The sequence below is a fragment of the Podarcis bocagei genome, assembly GCF_964188305.1.
Source record: "Podarcis bocagei genome assembly, chromosome: 3".
Classification (NCBI taxonomy): Eukaryota; Metazoa; Chordata; class Lepidosauria; order Squamata; family Lacertidae; genus Podarcis; species Podarcis bocagei.
Window position 1 is genome coordinate 44,709,036 of NC_138127.1, and position 23,103 is coordinate 44,732,138.

Here is a 23,103-nt window from a genome sequence, read left to right on the forward strand (position 1 = left end):
CAATCCAGGATAACATCAGAGTAATGAAGGGTCAATCTGTAGGAAGAATAGAGTTAATTGTCCTTCACCCTGTCCTTAATTCAATATAAGAATACCTACAAAAAGCCTACAAACCATAACTCACAATGTAATAAAATAAGTTTTGGAAAGGAGGTTTCTATCACACACATTCCTGTTCAGTCACTCAGCTTTGGCAAAACCACAGTCAGTTGTCCAAGGATTAATATAAAATTGTTTTTAAGATACGATTCTTATAATTATAAAATGTCATAAGGATCTCATGATCTTGCCACTGAACACAAGTTACCAAATTATTATTAATAATAAAATACTGTATATGTAATTAATCTAACACTCTCTTTCCAAAATTGAAAGATTAGTTTACCTTTACCCTTGCTGCCACACCCGGTATTCGAAGAAGCCCTTCTGTATCCAGCTTTCCTTCTTCTATATGGGAAATGAGCTGCAAATTAAAATAGAAAGTATCTCAACTCAAGTTGCTGGCAACTAAAATGCTAGTTGAAAAATAGAAAAATTGTTCTACTGAAAACCGGAATGCAGCTGTGGCTAAACAGTTACAAGCTTTTCTGTGCACTGATGTAACTATAGGTGCCATATATGTTTGCATTCTGCTGAAACCTAACTGGTATAGAAGAAACTGACTGGTCAGCCTACAGTACTCACTTTTTGAAAAATTAGTGGTATCCGGATGCCTGGCACCCTCTTCTGATCTTGTTCTAGCAAAACTGACAGTGGAACACCAAAAAGACCAGATTCTGTATGAAACAACAAAAGACAAACAATTGGCTTATGACGACATGAAAAATGGTTTCATAGACTCTTCTCCACTATGTTCAGATCAACACAGTTTATAATTAATAAATCCAGACAAACAATTTACAGTCCAATCCTATGTACACTTAGGAAGGAGTAAATCCCACCGAACAGAGTGGGATTGAATCATATGCATATTCACCCAGAAGTAAGTCCCACTGCATTCAATGGGAATTTACTGCCTGTAAACATGCACAGGGTTGAAGCATCAGCCAGCTCTGCATATTTGAATAATGCATGCTAGTTAAAAGCAAAAAGTTGCAGACGAACCCTACAAAGCTGACCCACTTCAGAATTCATTGCAAATTGAAGTGTCAATAGTATTTTCAAACAGACATTATTTCTTGCTGCATACATCCCTCTACTATGAATTAGGTACACTTCATCTTCTCAAATAGCAGGATTGAAATATTCTTCTGTTTTTACATTTCTGCAATCTGTCTTGGCATTAATTGGCTATTATTTTTTAAGATTTTTAAAACATTTAAAGCAAGAAAGGGGCTCCAGCAAAAATAAATATACCACAAGAAAAGGAGGCATACTTCCAAACATTTAACCTTTGGAATAGCTCACTGACACGTACAATATTGTAACCTCAGTCATTTCTGTTTCCTGCTGTATGAGTGGCCTGTGAACAGGGCCCATTCTCACTAGAGGGCATTAGGCAAACTATTATTGCCTTTGCCTTAGCTGCTCATCTGCAATATAGGAACAAAAATGCTGGCCTTTCTTTAATAGGGCTGTTGTGAAGGTTGTCGAGATATGCAAGCCTTTGAGCATGTGAAGTACCCTCCGTCAAGTCTAAGGATTGGGTTGTATCCAATGGTTGTGCAAGTGGAAGGCAGCTTGCACAACTGATGTTTCTCTTCCCTCCTCCTAATCTCCACAGCCCTGGTAGCACACCTCCCCACCGAAAAACCTCTCTAGAAGTGAACAGTGTGGACTGTGTTCTATGGGGAGAAACGGATTTGCTGAAAACCAAGCAAAGGGCACTTCATGCATGTGGAGCTCCCTTTGAGTCATGAAGCAAGTGGATACAGCCCTTATTATTCACAGTGATGCAGTCACCAACCATAGCTGGTGCTGAGGTAGGGATGGAAAATAAACCATTTGATGGAACATCTATAGGAGGCTGCTGAGTCAGACCATTGGTCCATTTAGCTCAGTACTGTCCACACAGACCACCAGCAGAATTCTCCAGAATTTCAGACAGCCATCCGTATCAGATCTAACACAAGAAGCTGAGGATTGAACCTGGGAGCTTCTGCATGCAAGGAAAATACTCTACCCTGAGCAATAGCCCCTTTTCCTATGGAAAGACAATGGGGTTTTCCCAAATCAGAATACCCTCAGGAAAAATCACATGGAAAAAAAAGTTGGACTGAATCAAGACTGAATCTGTAGCCCCTAAAAATGCAGGAGACCCTCTATTTCCCAGGGATGAAAGGAAAAAATGGCTATCCTAAAGCAATATTCCATATTCAAGAAGTATTTGGCATAGCTTTAGTATGTTTAACTGGACACAGCTTTTTTAAGAATATAAAAATGGAAGGTTGTGGAGGAGGGAAGGTTCCTTTACCCTGATGTGGCTGGAAGAAGTTATTTTCTGAGCTGTGAAATGAAGATTGTATTCAGAGAACTCAACTGTACCCAGCTGTATCTCCCTCATCACTCACAGTTGCTTTCAATTATTTAGCTACTGCACTGTCGTCTCTGTGGACCCTGACTGCAAGTTTTTGCCCAAGAAGATATTTGATTAACTGGTAACATGTTTCAGGTTCTTGTAAAACATTAAAGAGAAGGTCAGAAATACAGGCAGTTAACAAAATGGAAACGTTTCCTGTATTTCATAGGTTACTTTTAAATCTGTGCAATGCTGCTGTTTCAAATTTAGCTGCATTGTGTTTTATTATTTCTACACATTTTTAATTCGTATAAGCTGCACTGAACTTCAGACTGAAGGGAAAGCAAAGGGGGAATCCTCTTAATCAACCAATAAATAAATAAAATATTCCCAGTCCAGTGTGTTTAACCAGGGCTGTACTCACTAGAAGCTAATCTAGAAATATACAAAACTTCGGTTTAAAAATAAAACTTTTTAACTGTAAAAGTCGCATCTAAAACATACAACTGAAACTAAATAAAAACAATGAAAATGTTAATGGAGAATTTTCAAATATATACAGTCAAATACACATAAATTTGCAAGTCAACAATCTCAAAATCAGTCTTAGTGGTCAACTTGCCCCAATAAAAATTCTGTTATTTTGTGAGTTTCCCCACACTAAACCAAGCATATTTTACAAGATGTTGACTTTACAGATATATGCATGCATTACCTATATACACTTTTGTATTTTCAATCAGAGGAGCAACGTTGCTTTTCCTCTTTTTTAATAGGAAAAGGACTTGATATTATGCCATATAACTTGGTGACCTCAAAATGTTCCCAATATCTATATTGAAGGTAAAAATATATATAAAAAACCGATTTGGACAGTTGGTTGGGAAGTCCAAAAAGAATCCCTGTATAAGGAGTGAAGAATGATATGAGTGTATAACTGAAGACTTATAAACAAATAAAGAAAAAAGTTACTCATTTGGATTAAATTACATGCTTTGAAAATCTGACAGGCCGCCTTTGCTCTGATGAAGGATGCCATCACTCACTCACACACACACCCCAGAACTGGAACGAAATCTCATGCCAAAGTAGAAACCACAGGAAAAGGTCATAAAGCTGTAATTTTCATAAAGTGTTTGCCTAGAATAGGAACACTGCAATTATATTGTTATGTAACATAAATTACAATTTTGTTGAGAGCCTCCAAGTGCAGTCATGTTAAGTTATTTCATGCCGCCCTATAGATCATAATCAATATGGATGGTTCTCCACAAACAAAAATAAATCATGGTTGAGAGCACTTTTTAAAGATAGGCAAAGGAAAGAAATGAAACGTTCAAGCAGTGAAACAAGCATGACGGCATTAAGGACTAGCTTAGTGAAACACTCCATCAGGTTTAAAGTAGGAAGAAGTGATATATTCCTAGAAGTAAGGGTGGTTGGAAACTACTACCTTTCTTTTCATGCTGCAGCCTCGTCAACCATTTGGCATGATTCATCCAGAGTTTGAATCTCTCTCTCTCATTACAGTCAATGCAACTTGAATGTAATTACGTTGCATTGATAGTAATGAGAGAGCCAAGATCATGCTTAACAGGTCGCCACTAACCCTGATGGAATGCAAAACTACTTCATATGGCATGGATTGTACCCATCCTTCTCACCTGACTACATACGCCAAGCCACAACCCTTTAAAACAAATGCATTTGGTTTGCAGGTTCTGTTGACCCCCAGTGGATACCTGAGGCCCACTGCTTCATTTAGAATACAAGAATACACAATGCGATGCGCGTATAGCACACGCCACCAAAGCAAATGGGAAGTCACAACGACCTTACTTCATTTTTGCCCCTACAGTTTTCATGGGGAAACCAAAAAAGTGACCTCAAAGATTACGCATATAGAAATGCACATCAACATAGTAGCACTGCAAATGGAAGAAACCAACCTTTGGTTTTGATTTTTATTGCTTTTTGTGGCTTCAGTTCTGTTCCAAGTATATCAAAGAGAGCCGTCAGCTCAATTAGTGCCAGAGCATGGACCTTCTTCATATCCTGAGGGGCAAGGTCTCCAATCTTTGTTGTACCCGTTTTGTCTTTTGGCAGTCTGAAATTCTAAGAGTTTAAAATAATAGCATTAAAGTCTACTCTCTTAACAAGCAACAAAAGGAAGCGGGAGCTCGTGCTGCATTTCAGCAGTGCATATTATTGGGGAAGGTATTTTTTGCTATAATAAATTCACTTTTGCACTCCTAGATTAAAAATTTCCTCCCCTCCCAGGCATATTATTAAAATTACAGCTTCATTGGGGACTTGTACCCAGGTACATGAGGTATATGTGGGGCTGCGGTCTCTGTGGGTAACAAAATAAGGGGTGGAGGAGTTACCGATGCCTTAGAAGTGTTTGAAAGTGGGTTACCCATACCTTGAAAGTGGATTTGGCTTTTGCCTGTTTGAAAACTGAATGCATGCCAAGAGCACTGTGTATCTTTCTTTAAGCAATCAACGATGGACAAATAAATTCAGACTAAAGCAATGAGCACCTGATCATCAAGTGAAAGTGTTTTCATCCCTAGAAAAGGACCTAAAGCCTGGTCTAAACAGCTGAAGTAGTAAAATAGCTCCTAGAACTATAAATCTTCAAACTGCAGGTGGTAATGGTGAAGGTTGCATATGTGAACACTTCCCAGCCCATTACTGAACACAGAAAACTAGATTAAGACTCTGCAGTTTCACACTTCGTTTTCCATGAATGCCCCATTACCAACAATGCAATCAAGCATACTGTTCCTGGGCTGTACCATTTAGCCACCTCTTCTACTATTTTTGCATGCACAAATAACAACATGTATTTATTTATTTATTTCACAGTATTTATACACCACTTGTAATAAAACCTCAAAGCAGTTTACAAAAATATTATCAGTTAAAACTAGTGAAAAACAACTATCTCAAAACAGTCAAAAGTTAAAATCAACAATAAGCTTAAAAACCAGATTAAAACACGTCAACATTCTACATGTCTGAATATGTAGTACTCTCTATTTCTTTGAACTTGAAGTTCTCAAGTGTAATTTTGGAGGTGCTGCAGAAGAAACCCCCACAGAATGAAAGATATTAAAGCAAGACCACAAAAGCACCTACAGGAAGGAGTGTGTCATCCTCTTTGCCCTTCAAGACTTTGCCTGCTGGGTCATCTTTGAGCGTAGCTGCCTGCTCCGAAAATGATATTTCCAAGTTAATGTCCGTTTCAATCACTGGAACATCTTCTCTTTGATGATCATAATCAATATGTTGACAAGATGCTAGATGTGGTGAAAAAGAAATGGGGGAAATGGTCATTAAAGTTTAAATGCAACTTTCCCCCCTCTTCCATAACCATATTTGAGGGGGGTGCTGAATTAATCATGGATTGGCTCCAGAGATTCATGAACAGAAAATCTGCTCACAGAATGCTTCCACCTTCTGATAGGTTATGGGAGCCTTTATGAACCTCAGCTGGATCACAGTCCCCTTACCCGAGCATATAACTGCTTTGCAATCAAGGCACATTATGAAGATCACAAATTTTTAGAATCCTCCCTCCCCCTAATAATCTTAATGTTGTGCTGTTAAAAAAAAAAAAACTATACTTCCTAGCATGTAAACCTCCCTGATGGCAAACCTCTATTATGTTACTGTCTCTAGCTTAACAAAGATAATACCATAACTAATGTGCAGCATTGCTCAGTTTCAAAGTTAATAAATTATCATCATTTTTCAATCATGAGGAAAGTGTGATGACTACTGCAGCTTTAAAGTTTTTGTTAAACACCACCTAATTATCAGAGATTATTATCAAAGATGAGAAAATTACTTCGCTCCCCTACTTTGCTCACTGCCCCAAACCCTAAACACACTCCCAAGTTTTACTAACAAGCTTTTAGTTTTGAATTTCACTTCAAGAATATTTGGTGCCTTTGAAATACCAGGCAATTCCTATTGTCGTTGGAAAAACAATTGCCCCCCACTATGCTCTGCTAAAACAACACTGACTATTAGCTCCTTATTACTGACGAGCCTCTGGCACAGCCCAGAAACAGGTGCTGAAGTTTGTACCCAGAAAAACTGGGGCAATTCTGCAAATGGAACAAATTTCTCTCCCATTCCAATCCTGGCAGCAGAGCTGGACTTTACAGCAAGGTTCCCAACAGCTGTAACATATCAGAATATACACAGGCTGATTTAGCTTTTCCCTTTTCATTCAGTGCTATGAGAGCGTTAGCATATGGAAATTGCCTTTCAGAACTTCTCCATTTGTAAAGGCTCATAAAGAGGCACTGGAGAAAAAAGAACCAGATGTTATGAAATTCTTAAATAAAATGCTTGGTAATTTTCCAGACCAAGATTCTACAGCAGTTTACTGGCATAAGCCCTGTGCTTTTCTGTCTGCCTCTCTGCCTTGTGCTGACCCAGCAGTTTGGCAGCAATCCCATCTTTGAAACTGTTCTTGCTAGTGAATGGCTGCCTGGTGGCTGAAGCAAACAGAGAAAAGGCTCATTAATGCTCCTCTAAGCACATATTATTCAGCTGACGGTATCTTTCTGTTTCACAAGATTTTGTATTTCCAACTTGGCTCCTGCTTATTGAACATGTATTCAGAGTTCTGAAATATATTGATAATTAGTAATATATCCCATTTTTAATACCAAACTTCATGGGTATCATCCTTATCATTAGTGATAAAAGCAGGGCTCTTGTTTTTCTGCTTATTTGGAAGCATACCTTTCTCCTATCCCCACCCCCCAGTCAATTATATACAGGTATTTATGGCTATCGTACACAAATCCCTGTTTTGTAATTAGTCATTTTTCTGACCATGCTTCCTTATCCTGCTTTTAAGATTTCCTTGACTTGGACCTAGCTGCTTTTGTATATGCTTCAAAATACAGTAAGGTTGCCAAGTCATTACTCTAGTGTCTTGAGATTTCCATAAATACATCCAAGAGTTGAGGAACTCTAGTTCCATTATGAGAGTACAATTCAGTTCAATGTGCTTTAGTTTTATTTATTATGAATTCCCAACAGCCAGATTTATATACCCATCTTAATCAAATGACTAGATTTCACAGAGCTAGTCAAATGTAATTGTTGCAATTGTTTTATTAACTTAACAATTGGGTGCAATTGTTTTATTAACTTGTTTAATCTGCTCCTTTACAGTTTTTGGAAAGACAAATTGGTTAAAGCTTGCCATTAGGGTGGTGCAACTGGGGTCCCAACACCAGGCACATAATCTGGAGAGGAAGGCACTGGCACACAGGACTGGCTGCTGCCATTGACATTAAACAAATGTTACAACTTTCATTGTGCAAATTGTTAAGAGTTTATGGATATTATGATTACCAAATAATTATTATTTTGGTCTGGTTGCTGTTTATAGAAATAGCAATGGTATTCGATCCACACTGGGAACAGTTATGGTTAACTAGGGCATTGGAGCCACAAGACTAAATCCTTGCATCTGATGAGGTTTTTTTGACTTGGCAGAGATTCTGACACATGTGTTTGGATTGTCTAAAAGACTTCTCCAGAATATGGTCCATATCCTAGAAAAAGCTTTCTTTTTTAAAAAAACAAACTTGTTCAGCAATATATGTTGTTAAGACATTTCAAAATAGAAACAATACATAAAATTTGTTAAGATTTACCCTCTTTTGTGTCCTCTTTGTTTTCTTTTGTTCTTACAGACTGGTCTTCATTGCCAATTTCCTAAAATGCAGAAAATAAAATATTCTGAATATTTATTCAGAAAATAAAATACTCTGAATATTTATTCAGAAAATAAAATGATAGACAAGAAGCTTTGCTCCCACCTGATCTTAAGACAGACATCAGAAAAAATTGCTCTTGCATGGACGTTTTCATGTTTGAATTTCATGTACAGTTGTACCTCGGGTTAAGTACTTAATTCGTTCCGGAGGTCTGTTCTTAACCTGAAACTGTTCTTAACCTGAAGCATCACTTTAGCTAATGGGGCCTCCTGCTGCTGCCACGCCGCTGGAGCACGATTTCTGTTCTCATCCTGAAGCAAAGTACTTAACCTGAGGCACTATTTCTGGGTTAGCGGAATCTGTAACCTGAAGCGTATGTAACCTGAAGTGTATGTAACCCAAGGTACCACTGTACAGAATTTATAGAAAATATTGCCAAGATTTAAAAAAGATTTTTAACACAGTCAGTACTTGAAAACTTTCAAAACTTGAAAGGCCAGAGGTTTGGGGATGTATATGGAGAATCCCTGCTTCAGAAGCAAGGAGCCTGTTGTCCTCCAGATGTTGCTGAATTACAACTCCCCCTGTTCCTGACCACTGGGCTGGGGCTGATGGAAGCCGAGAGCCCAACAACATCTGGGAGACAAAGGATTCCCCACAACAGCCTGCAGGAAGAACAGCTTTTAAGCATATTGTGATGGCCAGCCGTGAAGGACGTTTGGAATTTGGAAACTATGAATGAACTTGCAGTATATAACCTAAGGTATAACCGAGTTGTTATACCTGTCTGAACATGTGAAAGTTTGAAGAGCCTAAAGGGGATAGGGAAATTATTAATATTCATGTTAACAGCTACTCAATGTACAATCATCTACATATGGAAACCAAAAGGCCCCGTGCCCTAAAAAAATGTATGATGAGGTTATGAGACCTGGTGCTCATGCTGAAACTCATAAATATTAACAGAATTGGAGGGGGCAGACTGGGAAATAAGATTTGTTTGAGAAATGGACCATTTTTGTTATGCATGGGAAACACACACACAAGCAAGTATATAAATATATAATGAAACAGTTGGAATAAGAGCACATTGTTTATAAAAAACAGTTTTGTTGACTATACATTTCTGATTTAATTTCTTTGTGCATCCATTTTTTTAAAAAAAGAATACATTGATACACACAAATATTATGCTTGGTCTTTTTAGTTCCAATTACTAGAGATGTCAGTGAGGTTTGCTGGGCTCAGGCTCAGAATTGAGACTCTGGGATCCTGTAAGGCTCAACCCAAAGGGAGAGGTGAACATTAGAAGGTTAATTCCCCCCCCCCCCACCAGGTTAACATATTGGGCTGGAAAAGGCTTCCCAGTGCATTCCTTCTTTGCAGAGCAGCCCCAGAGGAAACTGGTGTTGAGGGCAAAAGCTTAACCCCAGATGGGATCATCTTCCCTCGTAGTAGGGATGGGCTTTTGCTCAGAAGCCCCAGTTTTCCACAGTCCCAATCCCAGCTTCTCATTTTATCTGGGCCTCAGAAAGTCAGCCAAGTTCTTCTTCCTCCCCACAAAAAGCCGGGGGCGGGGGGGACTCCGACTATTTCTGAGGCAAGTAGCAGAGAACTTCCCCTTTCCCTGCAGTTATATGCTTCTGCTAATACTTGAACAGGTTCTTCCAGTGCAGGGAAGTTTGCATATTAATCCAAGGTCAGGTTAGCCAGAACAGGTGCAACCACTTCTTGCTCTTGACACTACTCCACATTCCCCGTGAATAATGATATTGATAGCCTTTTAATTCAGTATGAGAGCAATCTTTCTCGTAGATTTCCAAACCCTAAACTGGGAAGGGTAAATACAAGCACACTAGCAACCTTCCCCAACCTTCCCAACAATCTCCAGATGTTTGGTACTACCACTCCTATTGGACCTTATCAGCACAGCCAAGATGGAGTTGATGGGAGTTGCAATCCAAAACATCTGGAGGGCACTGAATTGGAAAAGGCTGCTCTACAGAGAAAAGAGGAATCAGTGAAACCTTCTACAGTGGTGCCCCGCAAGACGAATGCCTCGCAAGACGGAAAACTCGCTAGACGAAAGAGTTTTCCGTTTTGGAGGTGCTTCGCAAAACAAATTTCCTATGGGCTTGCTTCGCAAGACGACAATGTCTTGCGAGTTCCTGCTGTTTTTTTTCCTCCCCCCCTTTTTCTAAGCCGCTAAGCCGCTTATCAGCTGATCCGATCAGCAGATAAGCTGCTAAAAGCCGCTAAAAGTGCTAATAGCGCTAATCCGTCAATGGGCTTGCTTCGCAAGACGAAAAAACCGCTAGACAAAGAGAATCACAGAACGGATTCTTTTCGTCTTGCAAGGCACCACTGTATATACATGGTGGCTTCTTTCTGCCATCCATTACTGACAGTAGTTCAGACAACACTTTAAGAATGTATTTGCCACCCAATCCTCCGTTTGGAAGTCCATCAAATTTAGGTACATATTAAAAAATTGTCTGAAGCAGTGTCAGACCACTCAGGGTTCTCTATGTTGACTAGCAATGACACTCCAGGGTTTCAGACAAGTGCCATGCCTATAGTCCTACCCAGAAATGCCAGGATTAAAGCTGGCATCTTCTGCATGCAATTCAGATGTTCTACAACTGAACAAATGGCCCTTCTGTACACATTTTGATGGGGCACATTCCCAAGTAAAGGTACACAGGACTGGAGTCCAGGGAAGTGTTTCAGATCTTTTCATTACTAGCCTTCTCTCTAGTTGTTGCTCCTTATTTGGTTTCATGCTGCAACATTTTAGCACAAAATTGCTCCAGAGGGAAACGGGAACCTTTAATCCTTGCAAGTATAAACATAATAGTGCAATTGCTGTGTGTGTTATTTCCTATTGTTTTAGTAAGTAATTGAATTTTGTAGCAGTTATTTATGATTTTGAATACAGAACAGCAGCATGTGGCTAAAGGACAAACATTTAAATGAGCCTAATATGTGGCTGATGTCACCACAGGTTGAGAATGCAATTACATTGCTCTAAAAAGGAATGCACAGCACTTTTTGATTCAGTAAAAAAATACCAGAAAAGCACCTCTGGATAAATATTCACTTCAAAAAGGGAACTGAAGCACTAGCTAGATCATCTGACAGATTATAGCATCCATAATAAATGGAGCATCAGCTGTACCAAACTAATTTCATAGTTTAATAGAACACCCCTATGTCTGGCTCTCAGGCACATAAATGAGTAAAGTCTGGCATCCCGAAAATGGGAAAAGGTGTCTCCTGAACTTGTGCGTCTTTCCACTCCAAGTTTTCTATACAGGAAATTATTTTTGCAGATTTGTAAAATAGGGAGTCTAACAGACAAATTGATATCTCCATTTTCAGAACTGGAGAAAGCATCGGGATATTGAAAGTCATCCCACAGCTGAACAATCTACATGCCAGCAAATAAACCCTATGACTTGATTGGTACTTAAAGTCAGGAAAAAGGAGCTCCACCTCACCTGAGTCTGCTGCCTGAACAAACTGCTTCCCTTTGTTTCATGTGAAGACCTGTTTCACAAACTAAAGCTAGACTTCGCAAAATATACCGTATTTTGCGCCCCATAGGACGCTCCGGCCCATAGGACGCACCTAGTTTTTTGGGGGGGAAATAAAGGGGAAAAAAATTATCCCCCCCCAGGTGCGGGGCTGGAAGAACCAGGTCGGGGAACAGTGGGAAGGCACGCTCTGCCTCCCCGCTGTCCCCCGAGCTTGTGGGGCTGGCGATGGGGAGAAGTGCGCTGATTCCGGGATGGCAGGCAGCTCTGCGCGGCCACCGGGAGCGGGGCAGAGCTTAGCGGCCCGCTCCGGATGGCGGCGCAGAGCTGCGCTGGTCCCAGGACTGCAGGCAGCTCTGCGCCGCCATCCGGAGCGGGGCGGGACTTAGCGCCCCGCTCCCGGTGGCCGCGCAAAGCTGCGCTGATCCCGGGACTGCAGGCAGCTCTGCGCAACCCTCGGAACCGGTCTCCCGAGGGTTGCGCAGAGCTTCCTGAAGCCTGGAGAGCGAGAGGGGTCGGTGCGCACCGATCCCCCTCGCTCTCCAGGCTTCAGCGAAAGCCTGCATTCGCCCCATAGGACGCAGGCACATTTCCCCTTCATTTTTGGAGGGGAAAAAGTGCGTCTTATGGGGCGAAAAATACGGTATGCAAGGCCCCCTTGTCAGTAAAACACAAAACTTCATCTTCTTCCTAGCAAATTTAAACCCAGCAGCATGGCCGTATCCTCTAAGCAGCATGCATCAAGCAAAGCAGCCTTTAGAAAATGCCCTCTTGTTGAGATTTGTGAAACAGTGTCTCCTCCAACTTAACCCTAATAGCCTGCATTCCTATACAGGTTTTTTTTTAAGTGAGGCTAAACCAAAAGCCACAAACCAGGAACTCACTTTTTCCTTTGACTCATTTTGCTGCTTGAAGATATCTCTCACATCAGGAACTTGGTACTGCTTGTTTTTCTTCCTCATTGTCTGTGTGACTGTCTCCACTCGTTTCTGCACAGCTGCTGCCTGTGTACGCGTCAGCGTAGCCAAAACCACCATGCTTTCTTGAGAGTCAGCAGCTGCCTCACCAAAGAGGTTTGACAAACCGGCTTCTTTTAACCACTCTTCTTCCAATTCCCCCTCTGGCCCGGACAAAAGAAGATAAAAATTAATTTGATGACATTTGCATGACCGCAATTTTGATGACATTTGCATGACCATGGGTTTGCGTTATACCCAAAGTCAGCCATAGATTTCTGCAGGAAAGTGAGAGGTATATAAAAAAAACAAACTGCAAGCAGTTCCATGGAAGCTGTTCCTTATACAATCTGCACAGAAACCTTTGGTTCTTCTCCCATACATATTCCCTGTAAAATAGGATTGTGGCGGGGTTGGGGGGGGGAAATCTGTTTCCTACATGGAATTAGAAAGCCCAGCGCCACATTCAATGGATTTGTACACCATTTCTGCTAGTTCGGCCTTCGCTCCCAGCTGTAACAGTGCCTTGTTTTCTTAGTACAACTCTTCATTAGTTTAATTTAATCAGAGGTTATCAAGGCTAATGGGTGATCTTACTGCAAATGGGTGATTGTATTGCAGCATCCAATTATGCTTGCTGCTGCGTTCTCTACTCCTTAGTGATTTTCAGTAAGGTGATCATTTCCTCATTGTTTCTAGATGGCAACACATTGTTTACTAAAAACAAAACGGTCCCAGCAAAGAAAAAACACAGGCCATTTGCTATATATAGAAACAACTGGCAAGGTGTTTTTTTCATGTTAGGAATATAAGAAGCTACTCATACAAAAGAGAGCATTGCAGAAGTGTGCTTTAATGTCAGAGAAATGGCATTGACTTAGAACATTTCCTAGGAAACATTTACCTGAACCTCAGCATTTGTTCGCTAAAATTAGTATAGAAAACAGAAGTGCATTCTCAGTAAAAGGGTTCTAAGGTATTATCTTTTTTCCCCCATAGCTTCAGAGTCCTTGCCAAGAAAACATGATTATATATTCACACACACACACACACCTCCAATCAGAATTTATTTTGCATAATTTTAAACATTAATGACGCTCTATTGCGGAGTGGGGAGGGTATTTTACTCAAATGTAATATTATTTGAGAGTACGATCTTGTTCCTCCATTGTTGATAGTGGTGGTGGCAATATGTAACTGCCTCTCCACTGTCTTTGGGCAGTAGAGGCATGCTGCTAGTGTTCCAAAGTGGTGGAGGTCCCATCATAGCCCAGTAAGTGAAGACATACCACTCACTGGCTGTTCTCCTGCCACCAGCAGTGGCAAGTGGATGGAATGCACTGAAATGGGGAGTTGCAGGGTGGCAGCAAGTTTAGAATCACAGGATCCAAAATCCCCTGAATCCCTCGGACCCAAAGTCTTGTGGATTCCTCAAGGGGCCCATTCCTTGGGCCTCTCAACGACGCCAGCCTGGAGCAGGTGTGGTGAAACATTATGAGGAAACCCCCACATTTCACCTTGGCTGACAATTGTGCTTTTTAAGAACAGTCCCCACCACACCACTATAAATAGGGCTGAGATACCATGTACTCTATAAATAGGTCTGAGATATCATGTACCTATTAACCTATTGACTACCATATAGTCAAATGCATTTGGCAACTGAAAGGGCTGTTTATTTGCACTAGGGTGTTTAGTTGCTTTCTCTTTTTTCCAAATACACTGCATTTTACTACTGTAGGTAGAAGCTGTTTTATCGTTGTTGTTTTTACTATATAATTCTGACTTCCTACAGGAATTATTGCTCTTTGTGTGATTCCGGGTACTATGGTAACCAGAATAGATATGACTTCTGAAGAAGCAAAAGAACTTCCCATTACCCTTACCAAAGCAGTGGTCAAAATCCAGTGACAGTTTATTGCAAAACAGCAGAAATGTAAACGAAGAAAAGAGGAAATTCTCTCTTGCTGCAAAAGCTTTAAAAGCACATCTTGGGGCAATAATATGCATAAGTTATGAATTCAAGCAAGTACTTTCTTAAAGTATCATGGTTTTCCTCCAGTTCAGGATAGTCTAGTCCACAACAGCAATTCCAGGTCCTTGAAAATAATTGCCATTACACAGCCAATGTGTTGCCAGATTTACAGAGGCATGAGTCAATTCCAATTGACCAAATCTTAAATCTATCTTGGTATGGTGGTTTCAAGCACAATAAATGAAAGATCTAAAACAGAGTCTTCAAAACAGAGGAACGGTTTTCTTAATTCCAGTTATAATTACCATCAGGCTCCTTCACCAGAACCACTGCTTGTTCTTCAGAGTTATTGCCTCTGGTTTCATTGATGTTTTCAAGTTCTTTCCAGTAGTCATCCATGGATAATTCATCGAGTGAATCTTGAGAACCTGAACGGTTATAAGGGGGCTTCCCTGAGGGCTTCTTAGAGTTGTCATGGTTCATATTATATTGACCAGATCTCCTGCTAGAAAACACACAGAGAGAGAGAGACTTAATAATGTGGTGCATAGTTTACAGTGACATCAGCAAAGCCAATTAGAAACATACCACTGGTCTTCATACAACTTTTAACATTTCAAAATGTGACATTTTAAGTAGCAATTTGTCTTTTATCAATATTTCTAGACTTTGAAGACCAATGCATATTTTATAAAGTGTGGAGTGGAGAGGAGGGTTTCCACTTTCTCAAAGTATGAATTACAGTAAGTCTGCAACTTATATGCTTTCAGCTTCACGTGTGTAGCATAAAATTTAAAAAATTAAAAAGGGACAGGAAAAGGGTGGGTTTCTGGGGGAAATGATGTTGGCAACCATACCCACCATTGAACCCAATGTGTTTTGACTACACGTGATTTTGGTTTTAGTCACGATCCCTGGAACATAACCCCCATGTTAAGTTACAGGCTTACTGTACTTTTAAAACATCTCATCAATACTGAGGAGTCCATTGCTCTCCATGAAGGAGGAAGAATTAGTTTTCCCCCCAGAGTAGGGCAATAGCTAATTGAATTGTTTATCACTTTGTAGCTGTATTTAGATATAAACACTTCAAATATGAATCAGCTCTCCTGGGACAGCTTGTGCTGAACTGAAGAAAACAAGTTCAATATTCTGAAGTTCACCCTGGCATTCAGATTGAGGCAGGACTTTAGTTTCTGTAGTTCCTACTTTTTAAAGAAATGTAGCTTTCTATGTGAACCTCAGTGGCAAAGGCAAGACATTTTGCCACACAACGTGCACCTAATCATTGAGCTATATGGATCTAACTCCTAGAAAAGCAAGTCTAAAGGTCACAGCCTAGTGTGTGTGTAAGAAAACATGTTTCCTCTTTTACATCATTTATAAATACGTTCCTCCCTCTTAATTTCCTGCTCCAACAAATCTATATGGAGTTTCAACAGTGTCTTGTACTTTGCTTGCTTGATGTTTGCCAGTGCTTTTTTTCCTGGGGGGATGCAGGAGGACACATACCCCTAAAAATTTTGTGTATCTAAGTTTGGCCTTATTGAGGGGCAGTATTTCAATATGAATAGGAAAATGAGAGTACTTGTAAACATTTTTTTAGAAAAAAAAGCACTGGGTATAGCAATGAAAAAGGGATTACTCTGTAGAATCATTTCCACAAATTCAAAATGACATAGCAACTCCTGACCATGAATGACCATCCATGACAATCCTTTAGGTAGGCACACCAGGAAGAGAAAAAACAAACAAACCCTGAACTTTCCATGACTTCTGAGTCTACTCATGCCCATTCTTCCTAGGAGGTTAGAACCAATCAGTATCACAGAGGAAAGGTGCACGGAAACCCATTCACAAAAGGTTTGCGCTAACAGGGTTTTCTATGTCCTGTGCAGATTAATGTAACAGTAGCTCAAGGGATACCAATTACCTTCACAGCAATTCCTGGTAGTTAAAGGCAACAGGGTAACAATAAGTTAGCAGGATATAATGGCTGGGGTAGAGAAGGAAGTTTCTCACTGATCACACACAAAAAATTAAAAATACACATGCGTACTGTATAAACTAAATTGCTGGAAACCTAAAACCAACTGCATTGCTACTATGGCCACAGTTCCTGCGGAATCTAGACCCAAGAGAAAATGGAAACGGTTTAACTTAAGAAATGATAGCTAATACTGGCCTAGCTCATGACATAGGACTCTAAAACATTAAATATACCTTTTCTAATTTTAATCCAGTAGAACTAAAAGGGATAGCAGTGCACTTGTGACAGACCTATTTTCCAGTTGCAAAATAACTCATTGTAGGCTGGTTTGCTTATGGAAGTCAAGAGTGTTGAGCTACCATTTATATCATGTTGGAAGATAGAAGAAAATCTGCATTCATGCAAAGCGCAATGCCTATATAATTGCAGGTCTAGAATCTGGGCTTTACTATGGCAGGCAGAAGAAACAATATTCTGAAATAATTTATTGAGAAATTAAACTAGTTGATGTCTGAAGAAAAAGTCTGGGGGAAATCAGCAACTAGTGAATGAACGACTTGTGGAATTTTTTTTTTACAAAAAATAATTTACAGAAGTTGTGTCTTCTTAAACACAGATGTTTTAATGCTATTTTTAAATAGCTGCACCCTGTATCACTAGTGTCTTCTTAAAATCATTGCTATTAACAAAAATGCATCTTGAAAATTACTCAAAGGCTGATGGTGGATAATGCAGCTGTTCATAGACCAAAACAATCTGAATCTATCACAATACATATTAACACATCTCAAAACAGTTTCACAGACTTCCTTCGCTGTTCCTGCTATTTAGATGTAATGTATTACAGCAAACATTTCTAAACAAACAAAAGACCCCTCTTTTCTGTTCCTCTGTTCCTGACTGCAGACTTACATGCTGTGTCTCAGTTCACAGCAAAGCACTGGAAAACTATTCACAAGTTTCACACACAGCATCTAATTTGGCCCTTTTTGGCACAACATTATCAGCTGGGTAGAGATCCAGCAATCTGCACACAGAACTAACTTTCAAAAGTGCAGTAGTGAACATCAAGGGGAGTATTCTTGTATTATCTTCTCCTTCCCACTACTCAAACATTTTTCCAGTTTGCAGAAGAAGTATTAGTGGACACAGCATGACCCAGGAAGCACCCAAGTGTCTGCTTGACTCACAAAAGCACAAGCGTCAGTTTCAGGGTAAATTGTCATAAAAACTATTCACACTCCAACTGCTAAGCAGTTAAAGATTGATGGAATGTACATAAATACTCTCTGGGGCTTTCCTTTGGCATGTAACCCTCAGCGGTTGCTTGCATAGTTGCAAGATAAACAGAATCCTTCACAGAGTCACAGCTGATTGTTACAGTTATGATAAGAAGTTACTTTTGTTCCTTTCTGATATTGGGGCTTCAGTCAGATATTACAAAATCAGTCCACAGCTGTGCCACCAGGGTTTTAAAACAGGTTTACTCACAGTTCTTAACAGAGTTATTCGCCCATCTATTGGCTTTAATACAAACACACAAAAACAGTGTAATATTCCTGTCAAAGGCTTTCATCTGCTACAGAAGATATACCATAAATCCCTTAAAGTACTAGTCCTATGCTATCTCCAGTAGAACTTATGCCATCATAGCCCCACTAAGGTGAGTGAGGGTTGTTGCTTTTATAAATACTCCTGAAGGTTACTTTCATCCAAAATACATTGAGTATTTTAAAAGAACTATGTTTGATTTAAAAAATTATTCCTTTGCACCATTTTGAGGCTCTATTATTCTTGGATTTCAGTTCTGTCCTCTTGGGCACTCACTTAGCTGGGCCCTGGCCACTGGCCTTCTTTGGAGATCCTATCTAGCTCGTGGAAAGTTTCAATGATTCCTAAGTTATTCTAGAGTCTATTCATATATTAAATACAGATAGGTGGAAATTCCTGCATGTGTTTAGTTAAGATACGAAGGTGAAGGCCAAGCTGGAAACCACCTCTCCAACACTCGCTTTCCACGCAGCAAGATTTCTATGTGAGGCTGATTCAAGCAGTACATACATAAATACATACATATATAATTGAGAACTGTACCATACATATATAAACCATACATATATAATTGAGAACTGTACCATACCCATACCATACCATCATGTGAGACTTGCCTCAAAGGGCCAAATCAGAAAGGATGTTAAATTTCCAGTTTCCACCAAAACCAGCAAGTTAGATGGTTAATACAACCTTTAAAGGAAGTCTGTAATGAAATACTGGAAGGGAAAAGGGCACCAGAGTCGTGGAAGGAAGCTTATATCACACTTATACCGAAAACAGAGACTGAAAAGACACAGCTCAAGAACTACCGCCCCATATCACTGCTTAATGTGGATTATAAAATTTTTGCAGATATTTTGGCTAAAAGATTAAAAAAAGGTGTTAGCAGAAGAAATCCATAAAGATCAAGCGGGCTTTCTCCCGGGCAGACACTTGTCTGACAATACGAGGAACATAATTAATATCTTAGAAAAATTACAAGTGAAGATTAATGCTAAAGCAGTTTTGATATTTGTGGACGCGGAGAAAGCCTTTGACAATATTTCTTGGAGTTTTATGAAGAAGAATTTACAGGGGATGGGGGTTGGTCAAGGTTTTGGAAATGGTATAGGTGTATAGGTGCAATTTATTCAGAACAGAAGGCTAAATTAATTGTGAACAACGTAGTGACGGAAGAATTTAAGATTGAGAAAGGAACATGACAAGGTTGCCCAATCTCTCCATTGCTTTTTATATCGGTCCTGGAGGTTTTGCTAAACATGATTAGAAGGGACCAATAGGTTAAAGGTATACAAGTGGGAGCTAAACAGTACAAACTGAAAGCATTTGCTGATGATTTGGTATTGACTTTATAGGAGCCAGAATCTAGTACTAAAAGAGTACTGGAATTGATTCAAGATTTTGGTCAGGTAGCAGGCTTTAAGTTGAACAAGATGAAAACTAAGGTTTTAGAGAAAAATCTGTGATGGAGAGAGATAAGTTTCAGAAGGAGACAGGATTAACACTGGTTAAGAACGTGAAATATTTAGGGGTTAACATGACTGCTAAGAACGTGAACTTATTTAAGGATAATTATGAAAAATGTTGGACTGAAGTGAAAAAAGACTTAGAAATATGGTCAAACTTGAAGCTATCACTGTTAGGCCAAATTGCTGTGATAAAAATGAACGTATTGCCAAGGATGCTGTTTCTGTTTCAAACATTGCAAATTTTGGACAAAATGGACTGTTTCAAGAAGTGGCAGAGAGATATCTCTAGATTTGTCTGGCAGGGCAAGAAGCCTCGAATAAAATTTAAGATATTAACAGATGCCAAAAAAAGAGGTGGATTTGCCCTGCCAGACCTTAAACTTTATTATGAATCAGCCGCTTTTTGTTGGCTGAGAGAATGGATGCTTCTTGAAAACACTGATGTGTTGGATTTGGAAGGTTTCAACAATGTATTTGGCTGGCATGCATATCTGTGGTATGATAAGGTCAAAGCACACAAAACGTTTAAAAACCATATTGTTAGAAAAGCACTGTTTAATGTCTGGATGAGATATAAGGACTTGTTAGAAAATAAAACCCCAAGATGGCTGTCACCAATGGAAGCAAAGGCTCAGGAAAAACTCAATATGGGGGCCAAATGGCCGAAGTATTGGGAAATTCTGGAACAAGAGGGAGACAGATTAAAACTGCAGAGCTTTGAAAAATTAAAAAACAGAGTGCGAGACTGGCTCCATTATTATCAAATAATGGAGGCATATAATTTGGACAAAAAACTAGGCTTCCAGGTGGAAAAATCAAAATTGGAAACAGAATTGTTAGACCCCAAAGTTAAGAATTTGTCAAGAATGTATAACTTGCTGTTGAAATGGAATACTCAGGATGAAACGGTGAAATCTGCTATGATTAAATGGGCACAAAATGTTGGACATAACATTATGATGGCTGACTGGGAACAGTTATGGACCACAGGTATGAAATTTACGGCATGTAATGCCTTAAGAGAGAATTTAATGAAAATGATTTACAGGTGGTACATAACACCAGTCAAGCTTGCAAAAATCTACCATTTGCCCGATAATAAATGCTGGAAATGTAATGAGACTGAAGGTACATTCTTTCACCTTTGGTGGACATGCCCAAGGATTAAGAATTTCTGGGAGATGATTTATAATGAAATGAAAAGGTATTTAAATATACCTTTCTGAAGAAACCAGAGGCCTTTCTCCTGGGCATGGTCGGCCAATTGGTGCCAAAGAAGGATAGAACTTTCTTTATGTATGCTACAACAGCAGCAGGAATACTTATTGCAAAGCATTGGAAGACACAAGATCTACCCACCCGGGAAGAATGGTAGATGAAGCTGATGGACTACATGGAATTGGCGGAAATGACTGGCAGAATCCGAGACCAGGGAGAAGAGTCGGTGGAAGAAGATTGGAAAAAATTCAAAGTATATTTACAGAAATATTGCAAAATTAATGAATGTTAGAAGGATGCTGGAATGAAGCTATATGGCTTTAGCAGAAATGTTATAAAGAATTAAGTAAAAATAGATTGTTAATGGGCCAAAGTGGAAAATTTAAGGTTAGATTGTGTTAAGATAAATTATAGAACAAAAATTGAGAAAGATGGAAAGGATTTGCTGAAATAGCTAATTGAACTAGAATACAAAAAAGGGAGGTGTGAGGAGGTCGATGAAACAAGTAAATGAAAGGTAAAGATACGGAAATATTGGATGTGTTTTTAAATGTTTTTGTTTTTCTTGTTGTTTTGCTGTATTGTTTTGTGTTTTTTGTTTTTATTTCTGGTGTATTGTAAGGTATTGTTTTGTTGTGTTTAACTTTTTATTGTTTCTTTCTTCTTTTTTTCTGTAACTTTCAAACCTCTAATAAATATCATTTAAAAAAAAAAAACAACAGCAAGTTAGTTTCCCTTCAAGTGCCTGGTAAACCTCACTGCAATGGTGCTACCACAATACTGCTTTTCACTTACACTCGCTTGACATCATTGGTTGCTGCCAGATGAGAACAGGCAAATGCATGATATAATGGTGGCAAGTAGTAAAGTAGCATATAGACATGAAATATGGCACATGTAGCACCCAGTCTAGAGCCCTAAGAGTGAGAAAATGAAACTTGCAATATAAGAAAGAAGATGCTGAAATGCAAATCATTGTGGTAAACAATGTTTTAGCTTATAATTTAACAGTTTTAGCTTTTAGTGTTTCCAAAAGTTACTATATGGTAACTAAGTCATATCCAAGGTTTCTGGTTTTCTCTATTCTTCCCTTCACATGATGCTCCCTTGTCATTATGGCAATGTTCCAGATTTTACACAAGCACTCCTCAGCAGACTAGGGTGAGTCGTCTAGGGACAATAAGATTCTGGGATTCCAAAAATAATGTATTATGTTATTTTCTTACACAATTGTTTTGATATTTCAACAAAACATGAACTGGATGGGAAAGAACCAATAGTTTGCTTTCATCTTTTCAAAATCTATGGAGTTTAGAACCATCAAAAATGTTTGTTTAAAAAAAAGCCTCCTTTGTTTCTGCTACAGTCCTAACATTTATCACTGTGTTTTTCTGCAAATCTTGTTTACTTTCTAGGGAAAAGACACAATGGTTTTGGTACAAGGAAAATCTGCTGGACTCGTGGAAGAAGTCTACCACACTGTCAAATGTTTTTTCTCCTATATAGGAATAACTTCTGTATACAAAAATGCTATTTTCTAGAATTATTGCTACAAGTTATTAAACAAATCTGGTTAACTCAAGTGTACTGGGGAAATTGCTAAATTCCTTAGAGATAAGATGCCCTTTAACATGTTATACACCTGAATCTGGCATTTCTCCACCTTCCAATCCAAGCATTGGTTTGAAGAAAAGATGTTGAAGAGCACTGTGTAGAAAACACAGTATATAACATTGCATTATCTAGTTATGCATGCATCAAATTTGCATCACCTCTTGCAAATCAGCAGTACCAGTTGAATATGCAAATAATGTGTGCTGCTCAGGTACAGGAACATAGGAAGCTGCCTAATGCCAAGCCAGACGATTGGCTCATTTAGCTCAGTATTGTTGACACTGGCTGGCAGCTGCTCTCCAAAGTTTCAGTCAGTCAGGGGATACTTCAAGACCTAATTGGAGATGTTATATACTCTATGTCACTGAGCTGCAGCCCCTCTCCAACCTGTACAGCTTTAAATTGTGATTGACAGCTATCATGCATATTAACATTGATACAATAAAGAAACAAAAGTATTCCTTTCTACAAGTCTTCTTTCACTTACAGTGGTACCTTGGTTCTCAAACTTAATCCATTCCAGAAGTCCGTTCCAAAACCAAAGCACGCTTTCCCACAGAAAGTAATGGAAAATGGATTA

At 39.3% G+C, this 23,103-nt stretch overlaps 1 protein-coding gene across 5 annotated transcripts in view; it reads right to left on the reverse strand.

Annotated features, from left to right (window-relative positions):
• The window catches only part of ARHGAP18 (Rho GTPase activating protein 18), a 69,998-nt gene that overhangs the window by 13,450 nt on the left and 33,445 nt on the right, over positions 1 to 23,103 (reverse strand). For 2 of the 5 annotated variants that reach the window (XM_081187691.1, XM_081187688.1), the window contains exons 2-8: positions 14,984 to 15,180; positions 12,632 to 12,867; positions 8,149 to 8,209; positions 5,603 to 5,763; positions 4,408 to 4,573; positions 685 to 776; positions 386 to 463 (exon numbers count right to left, since the gene is read on the reverse strand). In XM_081187691.1, the coding sequence (XP_081043817.1) occupies positions 386 to 463; positions 685 to 776; positions 4,408 to 4,573; positions 5,603 to 5,763; positions 8,149 to 8,209; positions 12,632 to 12,867; positions 14,984 to 15,180 (991 nt within the window). Of the gene's footprint in view, positions 1 to 385; positions 464 to 684; positions 777 to 4,407; positions 4,574 to 5,602; positions 5,764 to 8,148; positions 8,210 to 12,631; positions 12,868 to 14,983; positions 15,184 to 21,949; positions 22,065 to 23,103 lie in introns of those variants that run through there. The other 3 variants (XM_081187690.1, XM_081187687.1, XM_081187689.1) reach the window with 2 other exon arrangements.